Genomic DNA, 21,497 nt, shown 5'->3' on the forward strand with positions numbered 1-21,497 from the left:
AAAAGCTCAGTAAACATTAATAAGGACTGCATTTTTCATCTGAATTTCAGAAATTGTGTTTATTTGATACTTTTTTTCTTCATAGATTGTGGGGTTTGTAATGAACGTCGGTCTTAGGCCGGCTGTTTCTGCTTGATTTAAGAAAACTGTCTGAGAGGCCTCAGGGTTTAGTCTTAAAATCCTTGCCTACAGCGTTGCTATGGATAAAGTATGTTAAAAATGGACAGGCGATTGTTTCTGCTGCCTTTGGGGATATATTACGCCTGCAGAGGGCGCTGTGCCATCAACACCACTGGATCATCATGCCAGCTGTTTAAAACAATAGCAGGACCAATATAGCAGTGCAAAATGATGATAAATACATCAAATATTGTGACATGACTGTGTAGCCAATGAGTGAATGGTTGTTCAGCAAATTCAGATTTCTCTAGAACATGAAACACTAAAGTAAACACTGATCAAGTGTCATTTTGGCCTAAAACAAACAGGTGTAAATACTGATCTAATGCTGGTGTGCTTGTTCTCTCAGTTCGACTAAATTGGCCTTGTGTTTGCAAGTTTACTTCTCACTTTGTTCTTTATTAACTGATAAACACCACAGGGATGGGCATGAATCATTTTACACAACCAGGATAAAACTTTTAAATGCCCTGAAGGAGTCTGTGTTTTAAGGATGAAGAGGTGAGGGGATGTGGGTGGGGGTGTTAATGATGAAGCCGTTGCTCTATTTTGGATGTAATTGCTTTGTTCACGCACCTGCTTCCAAATGCACCATCTGTCATCAGCCCGAGAAAAACTCACAAGACAATCCAATATGTAACGTCTGAGAATCGTGATCTGAGATACGGAGATGGTAAAGATATCACTGCTAAATGATGTTATTTAAGTCAAAGAGAAGTTTTCATTGTGTTGGCATCAGTAGATGGAAAACAAAAGTACTTCCTGTTGTTTTTAAAATATATCATGTGAAGCAGCATGCGTTATGCAACATTGTTCTAAATCATAGTGTTCAACATTGTTCTCTCAGCATATTCATTCACATTTATTGTATAGCGCTTTTTACAATACATATCGTCATTAAATATATAACTGAGTATCATTTTATTCATTAAAGTGGAAACTAATTCCATGTTTTCCAATAATATTAGCAAGTGGCAACATGTATATTGAAAATAGCAGACATGTATATTGAAAATAGCAGACATGTATATTGAAAATAGCAGAGGGCCTAAAACAGAGCCTTGCTGCACTCCATAAATTACTGATGTTCAATTGGATAATTCCCCATTTAAATAAACAAAATGTTAGCCGTCTGATAGGTGCGATCTAAACATCCTTAATGCTTGTCCCTAAAAACCAGTGTAATTTTGTATTCGATCTAATATTATTTTATGATCTATCAGTGTATAGTGATCTATAGTGTCGAACACAGCACTAAGATCAAGTGAAACTAGTATTGAGATGCAGCCCCGTTGCGAGTTGTAAGTATTTTACTTTTGTAATTTTCTTTGCAGGACTGAGCACAATTGAGCAGATGTAGTGGGTATTGGTTCTAATGAACATGTTGTTGGTTTAGATGTAATAAGTTTATTTAAAGGCTTAATTTCCTGATAATTTACTCACCCCCACGTCATCCAAGATGTTAATGTCTCTCTTTCTTCAGTCGAAAATAAATTAATGTTTTTGAGGAAAACATTCCAGGATTTTTCTCCATATAGTGACTCCAATGGGGTCCAATGGTCCAAATTGCAGTTTCAGTGCAGCTTCAACACGATCCCAGCCGAGAAATAAGAGTCTTATCAAGCCAAACCATTGGTCATTTTCTAAAAAAAACAAACATTTACATACTTTTTAACCACAAATTCTAGTCTTGCACTAGCTCTGCACTGCGCCACACATCACGTAATCACGTTGAAAGGTCACGCGTGCATCTTTGAAGCTGCATTGAAAACACGTTGGAGTCACAATATGGAGAAAAATCCTGGAATGTTTTCCTCAAAAACCTTAATTTCTATTCGACTGAAGAAAGAAAGTCATGAACATCTTGGATGTCATGGTGGTGAGTAAATGATCAGGAAATTTTAATTCTGAAGTGAACTAATCCTTTAACACTTTCTGTCCTATAGCTATAAATACTGCAATTGTTCTTGTTCATATATGCTGCATATTGAAAAACAAAACAAAAAAACATAAGTGTAAATTGTAAAACGTCCTGTGTGTATTTCAGGGGTTGATCTAGGTGAGGCGGATCATCTTTGGTGATGCTGTGCTTTCTGAAATATTCTGAAAGATGTTTGTGCTAATACTCCGTCCCCTGCGCTTAACTTTTCTCTGGAGTGAAATTCATGGAAAGACACGAATGTCAAAAAGTCGATTTGCAACACATCCCATTTATTTTCCATTTGAGAGGGTTTTTCTATGAGCTCTGTGTGTGTGTGTGTGGTTGTGTGTGTGTGTGTGTGTGTGTGTGTGTGTGTATAAATATGTGTGAAAATGATTTGGGATTACAGGTGCCTGGCAGGTTTATCGGAGACCCGGCGGCTTTATCCGGGGCACTTCCATCTGTCTGAGTGTGTGTAAGTCTCAAGGCTTAGTGTCGCTCTGCGTGGGTTTCTCTCTCATGAATCTGCTTGTTTGATTTGTGTCTGGTGGCTTGTGTTTACTGAGATCAGATGCCTCAGTAACGCTCTGACCTGTAGTATTAACAGTACAGCAAAACAAGGGAATATCGTCTAGATTCATTAGTGGTGCCCGCGTGCTGCATTCGGGTAAGGGATTTGAATACACTCTTAACCGTAAGTGTGTGTGTTCTCCAGACATGAATGATTCCTCAAATCGTCTTGTTGAGGAGAGCTGTGCTGGTACTTTACTAAGTGATCAGATGCACCATTATTTTTATCCTGCCCAACCACCTAGCAACTGCCTAGAACACCTTAGCAACCACATAACAATGCCCTAGCGACCAACTAGAACACTTTAGCAATCACAAAGGAACATCCTTGTAATCACCACCAACATGCTAGCATCATAAAGGCGAGTTTTGCACTCAAACACACTCGTATTTTCTTCAGTAAATCTAGCTTATTGAGTTGAGGCCTCATCTAATGGGATAATATCAGTCGTCTGAGGAAGAATAAACTGTCATTTTAGTAATTCACAGAGAATGAAATGATGAAATCTTTAGTTATGAGTTTCGGTGTGATTCATGTTAAAGCAGCTGTCCTGTGGCTCTCACTGCCCGTCTGCTTGTCTGTCTGTCTATGATATGGTTGTTTAATATTTATATCATGTTTATAGATTCACACCAAACTGAATTTCAGCTCAGTAAATCTCACAGCTGCTCGCAGCACGTCTGTGCTTCTTATACTTATAATTGTCACTAAATAAAGCAGCTGAATGCAAGCAGAAATTCACAGACGCACAATGTTGTGATATGCGCTGTCAATTTTCTTATTCTATGAAATATGTCCTGTTGACAATTTCTTGTGTCAACAGCAGAACAAACAATTTAGTTATGTAATATAATATTGCTAATAAATGTAATTACCAGTGTGTTTGCTTTGAGTACAGACCCAGCTAACAAAATATTTTAAGAACGTTTTGCTAACGTTCCCATTAAGTTATGCACACAGTATTTATGAATGTTCTCTGAATTTTCTGAATGTCCAGTTTTCTTTTTTTGGTTATACAAACGTTAAGGGAACATTACATTTTATCACTCTTCAAACATTATGGGAATGTTACTTTACTCTTGAGCTAACGTTCCCATTAGGTTATGAAAACGGAATGTTCTTTGGAATGTCAGAATGTTGGTTATGTTAAGGGAACATTCCATTTTATCATTCTTCAAACATTATGGGAAAGTTACTTTTGAATGAACGTTCTGAAAGGTGTAACATTTAAAAATTGTTGCACGAACATCCAACTAAAACTTTTCAGAAATAAAAAGTACCACATCATAAATTATGTGTAAGTAGAGCTAACGTTTTAAGAACAGTTTTAAAGACCAAATAACACTGAAAGAACATTCTCTTAACGTTACTAGAAGAATGTTTGTTTATAACTTTGAGAAAACCTTGCTAGAATGTTCTGAGAAGTATAGGATAACAATATAATGAATATTGACTGACACCACTCTCTGTTTTCTCAGTCTAAAGATCATATTTCATTCATCTTTTATCTGCTCTTGTTGTTTTCCACTAAGCTCCACCCCCTGATCACTGAAACAAACAGCCAGATCCCAACAAATCTGGGTTTGGGTCTGAGTCAGTGGCTGGATGAAGCATGAAGCTTTTCCTCTCAAAGCCAGACTCAGTGTGGATAAAACCCTGTCAATCACAGTACACGGGAAAACACACCGTCGTGCAGAAGAGCAGTCCATAAGATTTACACTTTATAAGTCATATGATAGCTTTATGTGAGTAACTGACCCAAATTTTGGTAGAGCTTTTGGCCACTGGTTACCATCCTCTTTCATTCTCTGGAAAAATAACTTGCACAGAAATGACACGTTTTGTATGACATAAAAGTGAGTAGATGATAACAGTGTTTGGTTTTCTAAGTGAACCATGCCCTTAAGAGCCAATGCCCCAGGCTTACAGAAATCTTTCAATTGTGAACAACGAGTACAGTGTTGTTGTGTGTGTGTGTGTTTCACTCTGATGGATCACGTTGTCACTCTCTCCCTCTTGCGTTTACACTGATCAATGAGCTAATGGAGTGTTAGAGTGGGGTAACAGTTTTACCTCAGTGCGCACACACACACACACACACACACACAGCCGACCCCCCTCAGGTCTTCATTCTGTAGGGGTTTGTAAGAAAGCACGAGTCATTTGTCATGTGACACTAGTGGACTTCCTTTAGGGTCTGCAGAGGTTAAACGTGAAGATATTCATGGTGTCTGTCTAGCAGGATGGGGAAAATTTCAGACTTGAAGAGTTGAGTCAATTCATGAGTTGAAATTGAATCGGAACGACTGGTAGAGGAATTTACTGGAGGAATTAAACAGTCACACAAAAGAGGAACGACATTAGTCCAACACATCCATAAAAATGTCCCAAGGATATCAGGCGTTATGAATATCAGATTTTGGAATTGCAAGCATTAGAGTTGCACGATTATGACAAAAATCATAATTGCCGATTATTCCCTTGAAATTGTAATTGCGATTATTAATTACGATTATCACAATTTACATTGAATATATATAGGCATATTATAATGCATGTTTACACAAAAATTGTCAAAACACACACAAGTACTGTCCCCCTTTACTTAACATTCACATAAATTGTAAGAATGACTCATAGTAAAGAAAAACATTAGGACTATGCTTAAGCAATTAAATAGCAGTCCCAAACTAGTTTTTGTTAATACAATGTTGATATGAGCCACCACAGTCATTTAAAAATATAAAAAATAACACAAAGTGAAAATAAAGTGGCATTTTTGGGTTATTGAAACGACACTTACCATGGTAAATACACAATACTAAGAAGAACTGTTAATGAAACAGCTCCTGGTGAATAGAATGAAAATCACACCTGCATGCAAATCCTTCTCAGCTAACACGTGATTTATTGGTATTTTACTTTTATTCCGTGACTTAATAATTTACATTTTAACGACGTTGCATGCTCGTAGTTTCTTTTGCACTTTATACAGTGAACGGCTGAAAGGACAGTAGAGTCCGTTTTTCAGAGGTGAAAGACTTATTTCAGCGTACACTTACGTCACTGCCTGGTATGTCATATTGTTCTGGGTTTTTTGAAGAAGTCGTGATTCGCCTCTCATAACATAATTATGCTCTAAACACACACACGCAGAGTGGATTTTCTTTTCAATCGCGGCTTTGAACGATTACGTAATCGTGGCATCCGTAATCGTAATCGCAATTAGAAATTAGATTAATTGTGCAGCCTTAGCATTGATTATTTGCCCATATGTTGTGTAAGTGATGACATGTTTATGGTTATGCTACGGGGCTGCTGAATGCTTTAATCTGATTGGTTGACGAACGTTCTAAGGTGTGCAAATATTTTCAGGGCTAAAGTAGTTCCAGCAGGGCTTGACCGCATTACATTTTCATATCACTTCGCCAGAAGATTTCAGTAATTTCAAAAGTCTGTATAAATTACAACAGCTAAAGAACCAAAACCCACAATGACACTGAACAAGCAAATAAATATAGTAAACAATAGGATAAAAACAACAAATTATTTCCATGTTTTTGCCACAAAATGATGTATGGAAAGCACATTCTCTCTTTCTCCCGCTCAAACACACACACACACACGCACAGAAACGTGTCTTCACCAGTGCTCTGATGATTTTATCAGCAAAATAGTTCCCTTACGAAGGGAACTCAACGATGCGTCCATCGACGCCATGGGAACGCCCCCAGCGTGACTGCGTCTGAAGCATCTATGTCAACTAGTCCAATGGAAAGAATGAGCGTCACGGGCGGGTGACGTCATGACCAGGATATGATAAAAGCACATCCGGTGCAAACCGGCATTAGCTTCTGTTGCCTCAGCAAGCGATCTGTGTTATACTGTCTCTGTCTATTTATTGTTGTCTGTTGCAATTTATTCGGAAACGTTATGGCGAAACAAGTGTACAAGCAGTGTGTTCCTCCCTGCCCGCGTTATTTAACGGGTGGGGACACACACGAGCTTTGTGTCATTTGTTTGGGAGTGGAGCATGCGGTCTCAGCCTTCGAGGGGGCTGAGTGTCAACACTGTGAAATGCTACCGCTCCGCATGCTCCGCTCTCGCCTGTCACTCTTTGATGAAAAGAGTGGGCAGGCTCGCGATCCTCAGGGATCAGGACCCGCGTCTGCCGAGGCGGCGCGGAGAATGCATTCCTGGGGATCGCAAAAGGATCTTTCGGAGGGGTTGGAGACGGGTCCGCGGGCCTTTTCTCCTTCCTTACCCGGAAGATCCAGCGCTCTCCCCCCGGTGTCGGAAGCACGCACTGCGGTTTCTTCCGCCCGGGGAGAGAGCCCTCCATTACTTCAATGCTCTTCCTCCGAGGAGGTCGATGTTATGAGTATGGAGAGTGAAAGCACACACATGGGGGAAAGAGATTCACAATTTATTTCCCCAGCATATGATGAGCTGGTGGATGTTATGTCACGGGCTGTAGAGAAATTAAATATTGAATGGCCATCTGAGAATAAAGGCGCTCGTCCTAAAAGTAAATTAGATGAGCGCTTTTTATCTTCCACGACATTATCTCCACCACGAGGGCTTCCCTTTTTTCCCGATCTTCATAATGAAATATCGAAATCGTGGAATAAACCTTACTCTTCACGACTTTTTAGCCCTCAAGTTAACACTTATTCGAGAATAAGAGGGCTAAAAGAGTATGGTTATAAGGCGATGCCCCAGGCGGAACAGAATTTAGCCAGCTATCTTTCGCCTGGTCCCGCATCGTCCCTGAAAGCCTCGGCTTTGCCCACTAGACCGCTTAAAGCCACCTCGGTTTTAGTGGGCAAAGCTTATACGGCAGCAGGTCAAGCTGGAGCATGTCTGCACACAATGGCAGTGCTTCAGGCTTATCAAGCTGACCTGCTGGGGGATCTGGATAGTAGTGAGGGAATTTCTCATGACGATATTCGAGAACTTCGTCGGGCTACCGATCTTTCTCTCAGGGCTACTAAGGAGACCGCCAGAGCAATTGGGCGGTCTATGGCAGCCTTGGTAGCTACTGAGAGACATTTATGGTTAAATCTGTCAGAGATTAAAGAAAAAGATCGAGCTTTTTTATTAGATGCTCCGCTTGAACCTTCTGGTCTCTTCGGCGACGCAGTCCACGCGGTCGTCGAGAGATTTCAGGAGTCTAAAAAGCAAGCTGACGCTTTTAAAAAGTTTATCCCTCGCCGTGTCCAGCCCCCTGGGGCTGCTGGGCGTGAGCAGCCCCAGCCGTCGAGCTCATCATATCGTGTGCATCAGAAAGAGAGTGTTGCATCTCGTGCACCTCCACGTAGAGACTGGAGACAGACGCAACCCTCTCAACCGAAGTCTTCTAAGTCGAAGCCGGATCTGAGGATCGTTCTTCAGGCGAAGAAGACTTCGGTTCAAAAAAAAAGGTCCTGATGTTCACGCATCAGGCCTGTGAGGACAGCCCCGACCGAAGTGGAGCGGTGTACACCTCATTTTACGGTGCCCGTTCCATTTCGGGGTCCTCACGAGACCGTTCTGCCAACCCTGCCACCCTCGGGGCTTCAGGGCGCAGCGGTCTCCAGCGAGTCGCTGATGCTATGCTGCGGCACAGCATCGGTTTCGCGCCCTCTGAGGGGGGCCTTAGAGCGGCCAGTTCAGGTAGTTCCTGCCATTATGTTTCAGGCTCCGGAATTGGCTGTCTCGATAACACCAGAGACCAGCCTCGAGAGGCTGGTTCCCTTAGTAAATTTTCTGGCAGCGTGGAAGCTTCTGCCGAATATTTCTCATTGGGTCCTGCAGATTGTAGAGAAAGGATACAGAATCCAGTTTGGTTCTCGTCCTCCTCGTTACAACGGGGTGCTGCCCACAGTGGTGCATCCCGAGCAGGCTCTGGTAATGGAGCAAGAGGTAAAGGCCCTGTTAGCAAAGGAAGCTATAGAACAGGTGTACTCACCCGACAGAGAGTCGGGTTTTTACAGCCGTTATTTCATTGTTCCAAAAAAGGATGGGGGGTTGCGTCCCATTTTAGATCTTCGTCTGTTGAATCGTTCAGTACAGAAACTCAAGTTCAAGATGCTGACACTCAAACAGATCGCGACTCAAATCAGATCCGAGGACTGGTTTGTCACGATAGATCTGAAGGACGCCTACTTCCATATCTCCATCCTCCCTCAGCACAGGAAGTTCCTAAGGTTTTCTTTCGGGGGCAAAGAATACCAATATCGGGTTCTTCCTTTCGGTCTAGCTTTATCACCCCGCACGTTCACGAAATGCGTGGATGCAGCTCTAGCCCCTCTCAGGCTTCAGGGCATACGTATTCTGAACTACATCGACGACTGGCTGGTTCTGGCGGAATCAGAGCAGTCGGCGGTTCGGCACCAAGGTGTCGTTCTCGCTCATATGCAGATGTTGGGGTTGAGGCTCAACGCCAAGAAGAGTGTTCTTTCTCCAGTACAGAGAACCACTTTCCTTGGTGTGGTATGGGATTCAGTGACGATGCGGGCCACTCTATCGCCCGTTCGTGTAGCTGCTATCCTGACAGCCACCAAAGAGCTAAAGCTAGGCCAGTCACGCACTGTGAAACAGTTCAAGAGACTGTTGGGTCTCTTGGCGGCAGCGTCCAACGTGATTCCTTTTGGCCTGCTGTACATGAGACCTTTACAGTGGTGGCTAAGGACCAGAGGGTTCTCCCCGAGGGGAAACCCACTTCGTATGATCAAGGTCACGCGGCGGTGCCTTCGTGCCTTAATTATATGGAGGAAACATTGGTTCTTAACCCAGGGTCCGGTATTGGGAGCTCTTTGCCATCGTGTTACGATCTCGACAGATGCTTCCCTCACCGGCTGGGGAGCGGTAATGGAAGGCCGCTCGGTTCAGGGTCTGTGGAAAAGTCATCATCTTTCGTGGCACATCAATTGCCTGGAGATGATGGCTGTCTTCAATGCGTTGAGACAGTTTCTCCCAGACCTGAGGGGCCATCATGTGCTTGTACGAACAGACAACACATCAGTGGTCTCTTATCTGAACCGTCAGGGGGGTCTGCGGTCGCGTCCGCTCTGCAAACTGGCGCACCAGATCCTCCTGTGGTCTCTGGGGAAGGTACTCTCCCTGAGGGCAGTGTATATTCCTGGGGACCAGAATGTGGGGGCAGACATCCTGTCGAGGCAGGAGCTGAGGCCAGGGGATTGGAGACTCCACCCCGAGGCGGTGGAGAAAATTTGGGAGTTTTACGGCCAAGCAGAGGTGGATCTGTTTGCGTCTCAGCACACGACGCACTGTCCACTTTGGTTCTCCCTTACTCACCCAGCCCCTCTGGGGCTGGATGCTATGGTGCAGACGTGGCCGAGGCTACGTCTGTACGCATTTCCCCCTGTTGCTCTGCTCCCAGGAGTTCTGGAACGAGTCCGCCAGTACGGAATAAGCCTACTGCTTGTAGCACCACGCTGGCCGAGTCGGATCTGGTTTGCGGACCTGATCCATCTCTTAGACGGTCCTCCCTTGGAGATCCCGATCAGGAGAGACCTTCTGTCTCAGGCCGGGGGCACAATATTTCACCCTCGGCCAGAGATTTGGAACCTGTGGGTTTGGCCTCTGAGGGGGCCCAACTCATAGAGAGTGGTCTCTCAGCTGAGGCTGCTGAGACCATCCTAAGCTCCAGAGCTCCAGCTACTAGGAAACTATGCGCTGAAATGGAAAGTTTTTTCTGTATGGTGTCACCAACATCAGTGGGATCCGGTTAACTGTTCTGTGAACACAGTACTCGAGTTCTTGCAGGAGCGCTTTACGTCAGGTTTATGTCCTTCCACACTTAAGGTTTACGTGGCGGCCATTGCGGCTTACCACGCCCTGGTTGGGGGTACATCGTTGGGTCGAGACCCCCTGATTACACGTTTCCTTCGTGGCACACTGAGGCTGAGGCCTGCAACTCGCACTAGGGTGCCAGCTTGGGATTTGGCATTAGTACTAGAAGGCCTGTCTAGGGCTCCATTCGAGCCCTTAGATTCGGTTTCAGAGAAATTTCTTACCCTTAAGACTATCTTTCTGCTAGCTATTTCGTCCCTTAAGAGAGTTGGAGACCTTCAGGCCCTTTCGGTTTCCCCCACTTGCCTTGAGTTTGCACCGGGGATGGTCAAGGCATTCTTATATCCAAAACAGGGATACGTCCCTAAGGTGCCGACCTTGATTCCGAGGCCTATCGTGCTGCAGGCTTTCTGTCCTCCTCCTTTTACATCTGCGGACCAGGAAAGGCTGAACCTCTTGTGTCCAGTGCGAGCACTGGATACTTATGTTCATCGGACATCTTCTATGAGGAAGTCCGACCAGTTATTTATTTGCTTTGGATCACCTAAGAAGGGTCTTCCTGCTTCTAAACAGACGGTTAGCAAGTGGATAGTCGAGGCTATTTCACTTGCATACGAGCACTCTGACCATCCGTGTCCCTTGGTGGTCAGAGCTCACTCAACGAGGGGTATGGCGGCCTCTAAAGCCTTGTTATTTGGGGTTTCCCTCCAAGACGTTTGTGATGCGGCAGGCTGGTCCTCACCGCTCACATTCGTCAGGTTTTACAGTTTGGACCTGGATGCTGCCCCAGGTTCTCAGGTGCTTAGTGCTTAGTTACAACAGACTGACACTCAGGTACTTGGAATTCTGGCGCTTTGGGTATTCTCGTTCCCATGGCGTCGATGGACGCATCGTTCAGTTCCCTTCGTAAGGGAACGTCTCAGGTTACTATTGTAACCATAGTTCCCTGAGAACAGGGAACGAGACGATGCGTCACCCTGCCATACTTCCTGCATCCCTGTGATCGGCTTGCTTCGGCAATTTTCGAAGCTAATGCCGGTTTGCACCGGATGTGCTTTTATCATATCCTGGTCATGACGTCACCCGCCCGTGACGCTCATTCTTTCCATTGGACTAGTTGACATAGATGCTTCAGACGCAGTCACGCTGGGGGCGTTCCCATGGCGTCGATGGACGCATCGTCTCGTTCCCTGTTCTCAGGGAACTATGGTTACAATAGTAACCTGAGACGTTTTACAACCTTGAAGCAACATGACATTTCTCACTAGCGATGTAACAATGGTGCTGTTCTTGAAGCAGATAAACTTACAGTTTCACTATTAGTAGAGACGCTGTTTCCGAACACTGTTGAGTTGTCGAAATAGGTTCTGCAGTCCAAATTCAAAATATCAGAGATCTTCGTTTCTCCGACCTCCTGCCCCTCCGACTCGACGGCGCTCACACGGGTTTCCAGTTTGAGCACACGCAACTGGAACGAGCGCAATGGACAATGCAAATTGGCAACATGCATTATCACAGACCAAAACAAAAACAAACATTCCAGCCTGGAAACACATTTCAAAGTAAAATAACTGGCTGTAGAAGTGTTTTTCAGAGAAACGAGTATGTGAACTTAGCATGTTTCCTAAATATCTGCAAACATATTATGGTATTTTTATGCTTTAGTAGTGCGAAAAAGTTACATACAGCACCTTTAATCTCTATCTCTCTCTAATAACTGCATTAATCTGCCTGTCAGAGGCCTCTGTTACGAGCTCTAAAATGACATTTTGGAATTAGAAACCGAGGCTTGGAATGAGATGCGTAAGAAATGAGTCCACACAAGAGTGTTTTAAGAACAAAAACCTAAAAAATGTCATGAAATACATCATCTGAACAATGTTTTGAGCTGTGGAAACCGTAGTACAAGCGGAATAATTGACAGCGGGTCGTTGAATTATAGAAAAATAATGCACACACATGCACTATTTTAATAATTCAACAGCCCGTTGTCAATTATTCCTTACGTAATTCATTCTAAGAAATGAAATGTATTATTAAAACAGCAGTTTCTTTTAATTAATTCAGTTTTAATTCTACTTCCCTAACTGTAAATGCTAATTACAATTCTACATCTCGTTTGCTAAATCTGTTCAGTTGACATTCGGGGATTGAATTTGACTCCACAAGGCACCTAACCCTGCTGTCTAGTCCTCAAATCTCAATGCTCCTGTCACTTCACTCGAGGCTAATCCTCTCTCATCCAATATCACAGAATCACTTGCAGTGTTGCTAATCAGGGTTTGGTGGGCAGATTACGTTTGAACGATCCGAAAAGCTTTATATGTCAGGACTCATGAGTCTTTGATTGGCAGGTTTTTGTCCATCTGACTGAAATCACGGTTATTATGTGGCGCTGATGATTTCACAGTCTGACTGATGTGGAACAGCTCAGGTGTGTGTGAGCGCCAGCAGGGACACGTCCACCGTGATTAACACACTGATAGAGACAGGAATGATGGGACGAATCTCGCTGAAACATCACCGGGCCTCGGGTTTTTTCAATTTTGATGTTCTTTTCATGACAAATCAGCACATTTTCTTTCAAAATTCTCATTACTATAATGCATCTGAGTGGTTTACTTTTGCATCTCTTTTGTAACTCCCATAATTCTGGTGAGTTTTATTAGTTTCTCATTACTGTAAAACAATATTTTTAATTAAAATCAGCATAAATTAAAAGCACTACAACACATTACATATAGCATGATGTATAAATACACATAAAAATAAGATTCACCTGGGGCCAGTTTATTAAGCCTGTGATTTAAGAACTAGTTTGACCAACTAGCAGTAAAACAAGAGGTGATCAGTCTTACATTTGGATTTAAATGAGACTGTCTTTTGATGTAACTGACTTTAAAATGTTAGAACCAGTCTTGAAGAAAACAATTAGATGGCTAACTTTTAAGACTAGTCTAAGACTTTTATACAAATTGCCACTGACGAGCGAAAATGGCTGAGCAACTGAGGCAGAACTCAGGAAAAAAGTCAAGCAAGCCGATGCTTATGGGCACAGCAGGAAATCAGCCAACCAGAAATAGGAAGAGAAAAGGAGAGAGAGGGAGGCTCATAAGTAATTGAAATGGAGGTGATGTCGCCGATGGGCTGCACTGCTACTGTAACTGAAGTGCAGTCGAGCGTTTGGGATAAAATTGCTTTCTAATTATTCAATCCACCTTTACTTTCCCTCCTGAGAGACAGAGAGAGAGACAAAGAAAGAGGATAGTCTTTGGATGTATGATAATGAAGCACTTACAGGTACAGATATTTGTGTGATGTTTTTTTTTTTATGAGCCATACCTTTGAAGGTGCATTGTGTAATATTTAAGAGTGTCTGTTGACAGAAATGCGATATAATATACATAACTATGTTTTCAGTGGTGTATAAAGATCTTGCATAATGTACCGTTATGTTTTTATTACCTTTGAATGAGCAGTTTCTATCTACACACACCGCGGGTCTCCTTACATTGACATGTTTCTACGGTGGCCCTAAATGGACAAACGTGTTTCGTCACTGTGTTGTTCTTCATGCAAAGAAGCTGCTAAAGTCAGCGAATAAAACACTGACACAATGATGAACAAGCAACAATAATACTCACTATAAAATATAATTTTACTGAGTAATTAAGTAAACATAATTCCTTAATTTATCCTTGTAAGGAAACCTCATTGCTGAACTGCTACTCTCTGCTCTCTCAGACGACGACATATTTTCCTGTCGGCCACCGTAACTTTTGTTGGATGCAATTCACAACCTCACCACTAGATGCCGCTAAAAATCACACACTGCACCTTTAATGTGCATTTATTTCCCCCCCAGAATGCAGCAGCAGTGGGTCTGTGTGGCTTTACTCGCCCTCCTGACTGTCACAACGACACTGGCAGATGGAAAAACAGAGAAACAAGGTAACAGAACATTACCACACACTGCTCTATATCACCCCACACTGCTCTGTACCACTAATGTTACGACCCTTCACTGTCTTTAAAAGTCTAGGGAATTAGAAGAGGATCATTAGGCCACCCTTAAGCAATTGTTACCATTAAAATACTGGGAGAGTGAATGATAGTGCGTTCAAGTCCTCCTGGGAAGTTTGTACGTATGAGGCGGGAAGTCGTGTTTACGACACTTTCTCTTAAATAATTACACAAAAATACAATAAGGCTCTTAAACTATTGTTCTAGAAAATGAAGAACGAAGAAATGTGCATCAGGTGTACTTTGTTTTTTTATGTTTTTAATTAATTTATGAAGCCACGGCCAACTTTATCATTACCTGTTGCATTGTTATATTATAATGCCATCATATTCTGTGCAGGCATTTAGCTTACTGCGCTTTAAATAGAAAAGCTTGACAATATCACTGCTAAATACCTTTAAATAAGAAAATCCCGAGTTCCCCACTGTGATTTACGACATTGTGGTGGCGTTCAAGTGCGTTCGACGCGTAAATATGATCTATACGAGACGCACCATAAGACCATGGAGAAGCAGCAGAACATGAAAACAAATGTATTATGTGCAATGATCGGCAAAAAAAAAAAAAAAAAAAATATATATATATATATATATATATATATATATATATATATATATATAGTAAGAACACAAATTAGGCAAATTATTATTATTTTCAATCAAAACCAGGCAACTTTTGATATACCAGACCTGAGGTGGAAAAAGGGAAAACTCGTACACACACTTTCTCTCTCATACGTACAGCTGTAAGGTGCAGTATGAAACTGTGTGTGCGCTCTCACTCTGACAGGTAAGAAAGAGCGTAAATCTGACTGTGGCGAGTGGCAGTGGAGTGTGTGTGTGGCTAACGAGGGCGACTGTGGCCTGGGCACCAGAGAGGGCACTCGCACCGGCACCGACTGCAAGCAGAACATCAAAACCCAGCGCTGCAAGATCCCCTGCAACTGGAAAAAGCAGTTTGGAGGTGAGAAGCCACACAAACACAAGTGACACACACACACACACACACACACAGGACTCAGGGTAGCCTGTGTTGTTGAGTAACAAGATGGAGAATCTTACAGAATTCTGTCCTCAGGAATGACAGTGAGACCTAGAAACAACTTGGCAGAATATATTACTGTGCGTGTGTGTGTGTGTGTGTGTGTGTGTGTGTGTGTGTGTGTGTGTGTGTGTGTGTGTGTGTGTGTGTGTGTGTGTGTGTGTGTGTGTGTGTGTGTGTGTGTGAGAGAGTGAGTGAGAGAGAGAGAGAGAGAGAGAGTGTGTGTGTGAGAGTATATTTGTGTGAGATTGTGTTTGTGTGAGTGTGTGTGAGAGAGTATCTGTGTGTGAGTTTGAGTGTGAGAATATCTGTGTGTGAGTCAGTATTTGTGTGAGAGTGAGTGTGTTTGTGTGAGTGTGTGTGTGTGTGTGTGTGTGAGAGAGAGTATCTGTGTGAGTTAAAGTGTGTGTGTGTGTGTGTGTTTTGAGTATTTGTGTGTGTGTGTGTGTGTGTGTGTCTGAGTATTTGTGTGAGAGTGAGTATGTGTGTGTGAGAGTATCTGTGCGTGAGTTTGAGTGTGTGTGTTTGTGTGTGTGTGTATGTGTGTGTGCGTGTGTGTGTATGTGTGTGAGTGTGAGAGTACTGTGTGAGTGTGTGTGTGTAAGAGAGAGAGAGTGTGTGTGTGAGATTGTGAGTGTGTGTGTGTGTGTGTGTGTGTGTGTGTGTGTGTGTGTGTGTGTGTGTGTGTGTGTGTGTGTGTGTGTGTGTGTGTGTGTGTGTGTGTGTGTGTGTGTGTGTGTGAGAGAGAGAGAGCATATGTCACCTTCCCTCAGGATTTGTAGGTATACACACAAACTATCAACAAACACTGCAACAGTGGGGGTTTTCTCTAAGAAATCTCTCTGGGATCGTGTAAGACAGTCTCGCTCTGAAGGAACATCAGAAATCACAGACTTAATAAAACATGATCACAGTAAACATTGAGTGATGAATCCTCTGTGTATTTCTGTGTAGTTCAGCAGCCGTGTCAGTGTAGTTTAGTGTTGAAATGTCTAGTGCAGAGTTTATTCTCCTGAGTTACAAGTTACAAGAGTCTTGATTCGGGACAGCGGCATTCAGCCGGAGGCCTGCCGCATGTAATTACATTCTCTCCCTTTAAATATGCCATTACAGACAATTTTGTGCTTGATTGAAGCAGTTTAACCCTCGTCCATTCTGCCAGAGGTTGAGAGAAATCGCTCCAACATATGGACTGAAAGATTGAAAGATGAAATGAGACGAGAGATAAAATAAAGGAACGAGACGAGAGCATAGATCAGAACCTCTCAATTGGTTTTACTTCAGGATCTAGATTTTACATTAGGCATCAAGTGCCAACCCAACACAGTACCTAAATTGTTTATCGTATAAAATTGTGTTTCGATGGCCTCATGCTTTCAGCAGCCAATAATTCACCTCGCAAAACAAACCTCGATGTAAGTGAACCTGTATTTAATATAGACTGGGCTGTTTTCTTTTCCCTTGTGAAGTTTGCAACCCATTTTACTTCCATAATCGGATGTGTTTCCAAGTGAAACAGGATATTCAACAAGAAAGAATGTGGTTTTGAACTTTGGCAGTTGTTGCGTGGTGAAAAGTTTCTCTGTATGACAGATGGTTGAAAAATAAGACTTCGACTAAAAACTTTGAAACAAAAATGCATTCCTTCAGAATAACATGCACTGATGAATCATGCACAAAAACACCAGGAACATGTTTTTAGACAATAAATGTAGATTTCATTTTGATTACATGCATGTTTGATTGTTTTGGTTTTGCATTTACAGTGTATTTTATAATGAATTTTCGGTAACACTTTGCAATAAGGTTCATTAGTTAACATTTGTTAATGTATTAAAGGGGCATTCGGCAACTATTTCAGCTTAAACGGACTATGTGTAGTTTTTTAGGTATTTTATTATCTGAAATCAATATTTTTATTCATAAATATGTCCTCAATGGTGTACAAATACCTCTGCCAATTATCTGACTTATCCTCGTAAAGGAAGAATTTATTATCTTTATATACATGTGACGGGAAGGTCCACGGAGGCTTCCATGTCGTTCCGCCATCTTGAAAAACTATAATAGCAGAGAGGGTCAAAAAGTACTAGGCAAACGCGTTTCCACAACATGTTTTCGTTCAGAGCCAGCGTCACGTGACTGAAAGCAGCAGAAACGGAGGAGAGAGCAGTGAGCGGCGCTTCACGGCCCCGGCAAGTTTAAAAGGCTGCATTGCACTGTTATTATTCATACTGTAACATTCATTTGTTCGTTGTGTCAAGTTGCAGTTTGTTTGAAATAACAAACCTGTTCACCCGAAGGAAAACTCGACGAAGTGCTATTAGAAGAGATCCTGTCATAGCTTTTTGGTACATAACAGCTACCGTAGATGCAACACGCATTTGAAAAAGCGAGGCGCTGGAGAGCACAATTCGTTTAAATGCAAAATATATTTCACCGCTAGATAGGAGAAATTCCTACACAATGTCCCTTTGATAAAACCGTTTAGAAATCATTTGCAGGGCTGCCAACTCTCACGCATTGAGCGTGAGACACACGCAATTGACCCAATTCTCACGCTCTCACGCCACACCCCCGATTTCTCACGCTTAAGTGTCAACCCGGTAGGTAAAATGCCTGAAAGATGAGTTTATCTATATATCTACCTGTTGAGCCACTCGCGATCGACTAGTTATACCGCAAATTAGTTAAATATCCCGTAATCTAGAGTAAAGATATTGTGCTCCAAACCGCGCGCACGGCAGAGGTAAGCGAGCGAGAGACCTTGCGTGTGCAGACCCCCCCCCCCCTAAACTCAAAAGTTGGCAGCCCTGCATTTGGATGGTTTAATAACCTGTTCTGGTGAGAATGGTGACCTTCCCCGCTCCCCCCAACGTTCCTTAGGCGGAAAACCAACCTTGCAACATGAGGACTAACGTCCCGGTATATTAGAAATAGGAAGTCTTGTGAGAAGCGAGAACGAGCGAGAAGCACAAACTGCTTTATGGCAATTTGACATGAACACACACGCCGCCCTCAATGTGTGTGATGTATTACACACCTCGGTAGACATACTCCATATGATAAAGTTGGCCGGCTCCGATAATAACAAACGCACATGAGCAGCGGTAGAAAGAGGGAGGAGGGGCCGCAAGTGAGTGTTTTTACGACATTGTTGTGAAATATACTCCTCACAGCTGTACGGGGAGCTCGCTGACAAAACATGCGACAACAAAAGTGAAAATCAGCGAAGAAAAGGCTAGAGTTGCCGAATGCCCCTTTAACTAACATGAACTAACAATGAGCAATACATTCGTTACAGTATTTGTTAATCTTAGTTAATAAAAATACAGCTGTTCATTGTTTGTTCATGTTAGTTCACTGTGCATTTTTATTCCGTATTAGTAAATGTTGAAATTAACATGATTAAAGATTAATAAATGCTGTATAAGTGCAGTTCAGTATTAGTTAATGCTAACTAATGTAGTTAACTAAATGAACCTTATTGTAAAGTGTTACCGCAGTTTCTGACATGTTGCATATAATTATGAAAATGAAGTTTTGTTTGTTGTCTTGGGCAGGAGAGTGTAAGTATGATTTCCAGGCGTGGGGGGAGTGTGATTCGACCTCGGGGATGAAGACGCGCACCGGTGTGCTAAAGCGAGCGCTAATGGATGCTAACTGTCCGAACTCCGTTAGCGCCACCAAACCCTGCGGTAAACCCAAGACCAAGATACAAGGTACAAGAACACACGCAAAGATATAATACACAATGTGCTCAACTTAAACGAACCAGAAGCAATATCAACTGATTTGATTTGGACTGCAAAAAAAAATATTTACATTAAGAAACATCACAGGGGAAACGGGTAAAAATGTGTCACTATACTTCCCTACTTAATCACAATACACAGTTAGACAATTGTTTTGTATTAACATTTTTCTGCAAAGTTATGCTTATGTATGCAAATGAGGCTGTGTCTAATTAAATATGCATTAATTTGCATACATTTCCAGAACAGATATCGGAGCATTAGAACATTAGATGAAGTCATTAGATAAAAGTCAGGCTCACAATTTTACAGAGGGATTTCGCATTTCCCTTTTTATCACTCCATAAATCAAAACAGCTATAAAAAAATTATTTTCACAGTTTTTAGGAATAAAATGTGATATAAATCAAGGTTATTATTGTTGACTAAAACTAATAAAAACATTTCTGTTTATTGAAATGAAGCTGAAACAAATTAAAATATAAATATTAGTTGAAAAACATAAACCAAATGATGTTGCCTTGGCAATAAACTGAAATAAGTTGAAGCACTTCAATTATTACCTGGAAATAAATATAAACTAAGGCTGAGATAAAATAAATCTAAATAGCAATATTAAACATGTATATTAATAATAAAAAGACAAAAGCACTTAAATAAACGTCTAAAAATTAAACTAAACATGAAAACTAAAGATAATAAATTCATTGCTAATTCAAAATATTAATAAAACTAGAATAACTTTGATATAAATCAGGTGAATATAGAACATAGATAATAAAATAATTAAAATTAAAATAATATATAATACAACTGTAAAGTTTGGTGTATGTAAAGCTGCTGAAATGGAGATTTCTGACTGAAAAGTATTCAATAAATCCAAGTAGAGTATGGAGTATAGAAGTCTGTGTTTTAAAGGTTACTCTGAAATATTGATCAGTAAAGGTCTTTCTCTATTGAGCTCGAGTCCAGAAGATTCTAAACAATCTATTAAAGTTTCATAAATGTGATGGTTTGACAGTGTATCAGTGTTTAAGGTGTGTGTGTGTGTGTGTGTGTGTGTGTGTGTGTGTGTGTGTGTGTGTGTGTGTGTGTGTGTGTGTGTGTGTGTGTGTGTGTGTGTGTGTGTGTGTGTGTGTGTGTGTGTGTGTGTGTGTGTGGAAGATGAAGAACTGACCCAGGAAACCCCAGTTACAGTCTCAACCAGAGATCACAGACTGACTATACGTCTCAATATCAGCTCAAACATTTCTCAGTCAATACCTCTGGACTCTTAATGTGTGTCAACAACTGACCCTTTCGAGTCGCTGACTGTGTGTGTGTGACTGAGTGTGTGGAAGTGCGTGCGTGTCTGATTGAGTACGTGGGAGTGTGTGTGTGTGTGTGTGTGCTTGTTTTTTGTGTGTGTGTGTGTGTGTGTGTGTGTGTGTGTGTTAGTGCCCTTTTTAGTGTGCCAATAAACAGAGAACAAAGGTGTTTAGAAACTCCCTAGAAATTCCCTGCAGATAGACCATAAACACACACACACACACACACACACACACACGGGGTGAGAGGGGCGTCGTCGCCCGGGTCTGTTTGAGGTGATAAGAGCGTCAGCAGAGAGGATTGTGGGGGTTTGGGAGAGGGTGCCACTGTCACAGATGGATGAGTGGAGGCTGTAAACAGGTAAACACACACACACACACACACAGCAAACGTCTCACCTGTTAGTGTGTCTCACTGTACGGCAGGCCGGAAGGAACATCTCAGTACTCACACACTGCAAAACATGATGCTTTTCCTCAGCGTTTCTGTCTTTGTTTTCCAGCACAAATATCTAAACATGCTTAAATCAAGAAACATTTACTGGAGAAGCAAAATAAATGAAGATGTTAAGTCTTGTTTCAAGCGACTAAAATAATGACAAATACAATATCTGTCGATGGGATCAGAAAAAGAAAATTAATTTTCCCTTTGAATTAAGTTTGTTTTAATCTCATTAGATGTTTGCTCTTGTTTTAAGCACAAACTTAATATCTTCATTAATTTTGCTTCTTCAGTAAATGTTTCTTGATTTAAGAATTGTTTAGAAATTTGTACTGGAAAACAAGACAGAAATGTTTTGCAGCGCTGATATTCATGAGGATTTTCTCAGCCTCTGATTGGCCGGATGGCAGAAACGAACCGGCAACATTGTGTGTGTTTCTGTCTCTGTGTGTCGGATCT

At 42.0% G+C, this 21,497-nt stretch overlaps 1 protein-coding gene across 4 annotated transcripts in view; it reads left to right on the top strand.

The window, feature by feature from the left end:
• Nucleotides 1-21,497, top strand: part of ptn (pleiotrophin) — a 66,171-nt gene that overhangs the window by 38,564 nt on the left and 6,110 nt on the right. For all 4 annotated transcript variants that reach the window (XM_077235228.1, XM_077235229.1, XM_077235230.1 and 1 more), the window contains 3 exons: nt 14,335-14,420; nt 15,283-15,456; nt 19,098-19,256. In XM_077235228.1, coding sequence (XP_077091343.1) covers nt 14,335-14,420; nt 15,283-15,456; nt 19,098-19,256 — 419 coding nt within the window. The remainder of the gene's footprint in view (nt 1-14,334; nt 14,421-15,282; nt 15,457-19,097; nt 19,257-21,497) is intronic.

Source organism: Siphateles boraxobius, unplaced genomic scaffold (genome assembly GCF_051911475.1).
Source record: "Siphateles boraxobius isolate OS27281-9 unplaced genomic scaffold, OSU_SipBor_1 19, whole genome shotgun sequence".
Lineage (NCBI taxonomy): Eukaryota > Metazoa > Chordata > Actinopteri > Cypriniformes > Leuciscidae > Siphateles > Siphateles boraxobius.